This window comes from Notothenia coriiceps, unplaced genomic scaffold, assembly GCF_000735185.1.
Source record: "Notothenia coriiceps isolate Sejong01 unplaced genomic scaffold, NC01 NC01_scaffold00000339, whole genome shotgun sequence".
In the NCBI taxonomy this organism is placed as follows: domain Eukaryota; kingdom Metazoa; phylum Chordata; class Actinopteri; order Perciformes; family Nototheniidae; genus Notothenia; species Notothenia coriiceps.
This window is the reverse complement of record NW_011333040.1, coordinates 16,092,243-16,100,367: the sequence shown is the minus strand read 5'-3', so window position 1 is coordinate 16,100,367 and position 8,125 is coordinate 16,092,243. Positions and strand designations below refer to the sequence as shown.

At 41.0% G+C, this 8,125-nt stretch overlaps 2 protein-coding genes across 2 annotated transcripts in view; one reads left to right on the top strand and one right to left on the bottom strand.

Moving 5' to 3' along the window:
- The window catches only part of LOC104951605 (uncharacterized), a 4,756-nt gene extending 2,430 nt beyond the window's left edge, over window positions 1–2,326 (top strand). The window contains exons 3-4 of the mRNA XM_010778307.1: window positions 403–677; window positions 1,431–2,326. Coding sequence (XP_010776609.1) covers window positions 403–677; window positions 1,431–1,764 — 609 coding nt within the window. The 3' untranslated portion in view covers window positions 1,765–2,326. The remainder of the gene's footprint in view (window positions 1–402; window positions 678–1,430) is intronic.
- Window positions 2,327–6,379: 4,053 nt separating this feature from the next.
- LOC104951597 (putative methyltransferase NSUN3) overlaps window positions 6,380–8,125 on the bottom strand; it is a 4,614-nt gene continuing 2,868 nt past the window's right edge. Inside the window, exon 4 of the mRNA XM_010778295.1 lies at window positions 6,380–6,567. Within this exon, the coding sequence (XP_010776597.1) occupies window positions 6,380–6,567 (188 nt within the window). The remainder of the gene's footprint in view (window positions 6,568–8,125) is intronic.

Below are 8,125 nucleotides of genomic sequence, written 5' to 3'. Positions count from 1 at the left end.
TGGCTGCTTAGGTACTAGCACAGTACAGTCCAAATACAGATTATTTCAGTTCATCGAAATGCTGCACCTTAATGTTTATTTTATTATATTTTGTATTTATTTGAGTGTTTAATAATAATTAAAAACCCAAAACTAATAGTTTATGTTTTGTGAGTACTAGTACAGTACATTTCAAATACAGATTATTTCAGTTCATCGAAATGCTGCACCTTAATGTCTATGTTATTATATTTTGTATTTATTCGAGTGAATACATTATTCACAGTTTAATAATAATAAAAAAAAACCCAAAAATATTTTATGTTTTTGTGATGATTTTTTCTGCTGTACCGAAAACGAACCGTGACCTAATAACCGAGGTACGCACCGAACCAAAATGTTTGTGAACCTTTACACCCCTAGTATTTATGTCTGCTTTTACCCTTATTAACTATTTACTTGTTCTTACTCCTTCCCTTTCACTTTTCTTCTTTGATCCTTTCGTCTCATGCTGCACTTAAACTCTTGAACTCTCAGACTCCGAACTACTCACATTTCGTGCTCTCTGTGTTGCAGGTTTTAGTGGATGCTCCATGTTCTAATGACAGGAGCTGGTTGTATTCCAGCAGCAGCCAGCAGGGGGAACAGAGACTGAAGGACAGAACCAGGCTGCCTGCTCTCCAGGCTCAACTGCTGAGGTGAGTCCAATACTGAAGATAAGAGATGTCTGAAATGTGTTAACCTCGTTGTTCTCTCCTAACTTCCTACATGTCATTACTCATGTGATTTAACCGTTTGTCTGAAAATGATAAAAGCACTTTAGTAATATGTGGTGTTGCTGTTGTTAGTAGGGTATTTCAGTTATCTGTTCATTTATATAATGATGGCTGTGTGGCACCGTATGATTACCCAAAAGGACTAATATAATATAGTTTACATTTTTCTATCAATCTATTGGCTCTGACAATTTGATTGCAGATTTGTATAATTGTGTGAAATTATAACCAAGCATAAAATGGTACAGAACTGTAGGTAATATTTGTGTTCCACACATCCTTATTCCTTTGCAATACCTGTTGTCCACCTTACCCACAATGCAATTCAACAGTTTATTCATAAATCTGTATGTTATGTAAGTTGTGGTTAATGTAGCCTCGAGCAGCAAGCCTTTAGCTGAGCTGAGCAGCTACAGACGTCTCAATTCTTACTAACTCCACACTACCAATTTTTTCTTTCATTTTCCACCTTGCCGTCCTCACACCCATCACTTGAGGCAATTTATCAGACTTCTCACAGCTCCCTCTCGAGCCACAAAAGGCTTTAGACAACTTTGTTCACATATGCAGTGGTACTCCCTAAGACCTGCAAACCGACTTTGATGTGTGAAATCGGTAGAGTTCCTCTTTTGAAGCCCCTTCTCATGAAGTGCAATGTTTGTCTACTCTGTGCAGGTCTGCGCTGACAGCGGTGCGTCCGGGGGGAGTTGTGGTCTATTCCACCTGCACTCTGTCCAGCTCTGAGAACTATGCTGTGGTCAACTCAGTGCTGAATGACTGTCCTGAGGCTGAACCTGAAGACCTGTGGGAGGAGATTGCTGTTCCTTTATCAAAATACTTTACATTTAGTCATGCTCACCCTGATCTTGACACACCTGAGAAGCCGTCCCTGCGGCCACTGAATGGCTCCTCGTCCTCTAATCCCCGCAGACTCGGCATTTTAGTGGTTCCTCAGCCCGGCAGGACCTGGGGACCCATGTTTTTATCTCGGATTAGAAGAAGGAAATAAAGTAGGTTGTTTCCCTTTGCAAAAAAAGAGGAGCGGAACATATGGCCAAACATGGACATTTCCTCTGTACACCTTTTGTTAACTCTAGGTTTTTAAATGCAAAGTACCTCATGAAACCCTCCACTAGGTCACACACGCTGACAAACATACCCTTTAACATTTAATATATCAACGTTTGGTTTTCAACTTCTTCCCCTTAAAGCCAAACTATTTGCTCCTTTTGGCTACCCACACCCTTTTTATTTATTATTTGTTATTGTTATGATTTATTGTTTAAGGGAACCACTGACACTGCACATGTAGGATTAAATGATATTGTCTGAACATATTGTTAATTGCTTTACATCAATAACTGTGTCCACATTGTACAATGAAATCTATAATTTTGTAAGACTGCAATCATTTACAATGTAAGATTGTAATATTACAAATTAATTCTCAGTGCATTTTTTTTTTGAGTAAGTGCTTATGGTGTCTTTTGTGTTTTCTTAGTACTATTTGACTGCAGTTACTGTAGAGAAGGATCACCACCACAGAAACTCACATTCAGTTTCCAGCCTTAAAGGTAGGGTAGGTAAGAGTGCGCTAGAATTTGAAGGTACACAACTGAAAAAAATCCGCCCCTTCCTTACAGAGCCCCCCCTCCAACACACACAAACGCACACATGACCAATGAGGGCACGAGATACGTTTGTGCACGAGGTGGAAAGCTGACAGGCAGGTAGGCCATCCAGTTATTTCGGCTCAGATAATTGGTCCTGCTTTTTACAGTACCACGGCTTCCACAGATTAAATATTTGTATATATTTATTGTCAAAGCATTTAATTTATTCATTGCTATCGGGATGTTAAGAGCATTCCATGGAATATAACAAAAAGTATTTCTGAAGTGAATTACCTACCCTACCTTTAAGTCATCGAATCTGGCTGCAGTCATTACATTTTGATGAACTCTAGTATTGACTCATTACTGAATCTTTTTAATTCAATTCAATTCAAAACCTTTATTTATCCATGTGAAATCCCATTGAGATCAATGATCTCTTTTTCAAGGGAGACCTGGGGGGTATACTACGAAGCTGGTTCAACCTAACCTGGATATGTTTGAGTTAGCCGGTTGGCCTAATCCAAAACATACGCGCTCTCGCTAAACTGTACTACGACGCGGGTTATCAAGTGGATCGCTCAAGCCAGCCGTGTCCTATCTAGTTAGGTGCGCGTTCACATTAAAGGGGTGGTATTTGGAGCATTCGACCAATCACAAACATGGAGAAGCGTACTGACAGCGCAGCGTCATACTTCTGAATGAACTATAATATTAGACATATGAAGAAGTTAAACATCCATGACTTAAACACTTTATCCAGGATAAAAGCCACATAGTTGCACTTGCAAGGTGAATACAGCTGGTAAAAGAAAAAGTGTTTGAATGCATACATTAATAGGTTTATGATCACTGCCCCGTCTAAGACAGGAGTGGATCTGACTTTAATTACCACAATTCGTTACTATGACTGTCAATTACTACCGATATTTGTAGTCTGTGCACAAATAAAAGTTCGTTTGGATTTTCTCTTACAAAGTTTGACCGAAGTGAGCGAAATTACGAGAAAACTTACATATAAAAGGAGACACCAAAGGATGGAGTTGTGTACAAACATAACATTACGGTGAGTAAAATCAAAAAATAACATAAAATTCCACTAGTAACTGTGTACGAAACTTTCCACTGGATTTTTATTTCACATAATAACTAAGTTATGCACACGGATATTATGTGATAATTGACAACGAAATAAAATGTAATAGCAAGAAACGAAAAAAAAAAAAAAAAAGAAAAAAAAAGGGAATACAAATGTGATTCAAAAAGGACACATGGATTCCGCCTTCTAGACGTGACAAGAGATGTATTGTAACAAGGTCGTCTGCGTCCATAAGAGGCGGACGGTCTATACCGTTGGGGGTGATGTTGAAACGCTAGGTCCTGTCCATGTGTTGAAGCTTGGTTTATGTGACCCACAAACCGACAAGGGTGAGATGTCAAAACTACGAGTGGTTTCATTTAAAATGAGACCCTGTCGGTCCACTTTTGATTTCTCCCCCAAGGTTTAGACGTCTGGTCCACACACATCGACGGGCTAAACCTTGGGGGGTATATTGAACAGGTCCGTACGGCCTAAAACTTCGGGGAGAAATCAAAAAGTGGACGACCCGTCTCATTTTACGAACCACCGTATGTGATCTCCCATTGTTCGTTGTGGTCACACCTAAAACCACTCACCATACTGATTACGGACATGTTATATATCCGCCCCCAGGTTTTTAGGCCGTCGTTGGTGTGGCGGCCATTATATCCTATCCAGTGACCAACACTTTCTCAGACGAAATATACGTGAGGCGTCGTTTCGTCAACGGGGGGCGACGCTGTCTCGAGGACTTGTCTCCTCCGTCGCTCGACGCCCTGTCATCGGATCTTCGTCCAAAACCAAAATTGCCTTTATGTACATTGCCGCAATGCATTAGGTCGGTTATGTTTTTAGTTCATCCGGATAAGCGACCGCAAGTGTAAACTTTTTGCTCATTAGACTAATGTCAATGAAAGCATTTGGGACTTCACTTATCTAAAACCTTTATTGAATAGGCTGTTTAAAAACCACCTTTTCAAAGGAGTATGTGTTTTACATTATAAGTAATGGCCGTCTTGACACACGTGTGACGTGTCGCGACGTCATACAGACTCGTTCTCTTACGTCGCACAGACACTTCCGGGGGGGCGTGGCGTCTACTCTCCTCTCTCTCTCTAGAGCAAAATTTTATAACTTTCAAGTCCTATCAACCTATTTTACATGTTCTATTGCAAACGTAAATAAATAACAGCTTTAATACTGTACAAGTATTGCCTTATTTAGTTTCACTTACCGGACGACGACGATTACGTACCCGTTCACTGACCTTTTCAAAATTTTCAATAATCTTAGCAAAGTCTATTATTAATTATTACTATTAAGTAATATAAATCCCCGCGGGGAAATTTCGTGGGTTCCTGGTGGAATGTTAAGTATTGTATAAGGTTTCCTTTCCAAAAATTCTTGTTCATGTTTTCTTACGTCAGGCCACTACAAAAAATACACCCCACGTCTACTCTCTCGAAGGTCTTTACTGTGGTTCTACGACACAAGACTCAAGAACTATTCGGTAATATTTTCATGTTTTTATTCACACGGACAGTGGTTTTGTATGGTAGACACATACCTTTTTCTTTCATTAAGGTTTTCATAAGATTTTACATAAGGACTAATAAAGAGAAGTTCGTACATAAGGTCATAAGTCATTACTAATGTCAAGGTGTTTCATTGGGAGGGGCGGATCTTCACTAGGGGGAAACAATTCGCACTTTTCTCGACGTGTCAAATACCCAGCCGTCCTGTGGACTCCGCATGGAGGTGATGTGGGGGGGCAGTTGTTGAAGTTTTAAGACCCGATATTTATTTTTAGCGGCCGGGCGCCATCACCAGATAACCCGTATGTAAAACCGGGAACTGTTTTTACATCAACCACTAGGACTAGATGCGTATTGTGGCGTTTTAGTGGGCTGACACACCTGCAGTTTTGTAATTATCTTATAGTGGAGGGGTTAGAAGTCTCGTTAGACTGATTAATATTGTAATCGCCAATTCTTTCGAATGACATTTATAGACGGTGTTGTATTATTGGCCTAGTCTCCATTGTAATTTCATGTCAGGCGACGTATAGTGTAGTATTACATAGGTACGTATAAAGGAATAGACGAAGTCGACTCTGCATTAGACCGACACGGTTGTGAGTGTCACAGTGTATACATTACGTCTTCCAATAAAATTCGTTGTGTAATTCAAACTGCTTTGTGNGACTGCAAACCCAACTCCCACTAGCATTTAAGCCTCCACCACTCGCAACAAGTTCAGACCGAGCCAAAGCTATTACAAACGCCAAATATCCTTATGTTGCCATGTTAGCAAGCAACATAAGGATATTTGGCGTTTGTAATAGCTTTGGCTCGGTCTGAACTTGTTGCGAGTGGTGGAGGCTTAAATGCTAGTGGGAGTTGGGTTTGCAGTCTTTTTTCTTTTGGTACCGGTGATATTCACGTACAGACGTGTACCGAACCAAAGGACCCATACCGAATATTTTCGGTACAAATACGTATACCGTTACACCCCTAATGAATACAAATGCTGGAGGTCTGTAAAATAACATGCTCTTCTTCACCAAACACAAACTCTAAACCTAAAACTTGAGAATCTCCCCACAGATCTGTCCTCTGCTACAAACAGCCTGAATCGGTACAGCCTGTTTGTACTCTAAATCCTTTCAGCCTTTGTTCACACCGTTTCCTACACTACCTTTGAGTCTGTGCTTTTCTGTTTTCAATATTTTGGCCCATTATCAGTCACAATGAGTGCTTTGAAAGCTCCCAACCATTTTGTCTGCCTTTTCTTGGCTCCTCTTTTGAATAAATTGTTTTCGTCTCTTCCGCTGGGCTTATTACCTTCAGTTCAAAGGCTTGCTGTTTTCATTCATTTCTAACCATGGCCTTGAAAAAACTCAATTTGATGAACACCGAAGCCAAATGTAGTCACAAACTGAAATAACCATGACTCCCCCTCACCTTGTCATACTCTCCTGTTTCACTTTGCCCAAAAGAGCATCCGTCCTGTGCGGACACAGTCACTCTGCTGGTTAATGACGGAGGCAGGAACGACTCGAGGGTTTTGGAAAGCCAGACCCGTCTGTGGGGGTCCGGTTCATTACAGCAGAGCAGTGCTGGAACACAAAACAGGGCCGCATTAACTGTTACTAGTGTTCAATGCAGTAAATGCTGAAAAAAATACAGACTACATGCAAAGTACATTATAACGTTATATTTAAGAATAAAACTAAACTGATTTCAACATGTTTTTTGTGAAAAGCTGTTGATGCAAAAACACCTCGATATTTATATCAATAACACAATAACTCATGATTTATTGTCATTTCAATCGAATTAGGTGTTATTAAAAGCATTATAGATACCAATAATTAATATCTTAATACAACACAGTTATACATTTATGCATAATCTGGATCCCACAGTTCTTGCAAACTTTAGGCCCATTTCCAAATTGCCTTTTATGTCCAAAATCCTAGAGAAGATTGTATACAGTCAACTTCTCGCTTTTCTGGAAGAGCACAAGGTACTCGAGGTCTTCCAATCTGGTTTTAAAACCTTGCACAGCACGGAATCAGCACGGAATCAGCTCTTTTAAGAGTTTTTAATGATATTCTTTTAGCAACAGACTCAGGTGAATGCATTATCCTTTTACTCCTTGATCTAACGGCCGCTTTTGCTTGGGATAAGTGCGTCCTCCCTTGCTCGTCTGCAGATTGTGCAAAATGCAGCAGCACGGCTCCTAACTGGTACACGCAAACACGAGCACATTTCCCCCATTTTATCTTCACTCCACTGGCTGCCCGTTCATTCGAGTATTCATTTTAAAACTCTTTTATTTACTTTTAAAGCCCTCAATGGCCTGGCCCCGCCCTACCTCTCTGAGCTGTTACACAGCTACACGCCCACTCGCACTCGCACTCTCAGGTCAGCTGATAAGTTGCTCCTGAGGGTGCCAAAAACTAAGGCCCAATCCCAAACCACTCCCTCGACCCTACCCCTCCGTGACGGAGTGAACTCTGGCCGTTTCTCAATCGTGAGGAAACTGGCTTCCAAGCCAATATTTCAAGGATACTACGTCATCGAGTGCCGCCGAAGGACTGTTCCAATCTCCAGCATACTTGGAATTCCACCGAGGCCGCGTCCTTGGTCTGGGGGTAATTTCGAGGCTGCACATGGGTAGACTTTGCGTCCTTCAAATCCCCACAATGCTTTGCGCACAGACCAATTTCCCCAAATCTGTGGCGGAAAATGTAAGGCGGGGCCTCTCATATGACGCACACCTGCACACTTGCTAGCCTGTTCCACTCTTTCCGAATGCCAGGAAGGATTCTTGCCTAGCTTCTGGAGCAAGTGACTCGGAAGACATGTGCTACCAAGCAAGCATCCTCGCGATTGAGAAACGGCCTCTGTCTGTAGCCACACTCGCAGCTCAACGAGGCTTCCTCCTGTCAGATGGAGGGAGTAAATACAGCAGCAAGCTTTGGGACAAACTCCCCTTTCTCCGGCAGAAACAGGAAATGCCGTAACTGTATGTAACAACGGTTTCAAATCAGCATCTCTTAGACAAAACATTTAAATTAATAACTCAAATAAAACTCCAAACATATTTCATTGTGTTACTTTTTTGTAAAGCTCTTTTAGTTTAAACCTGATTGTTTATAAGCTTTTTAG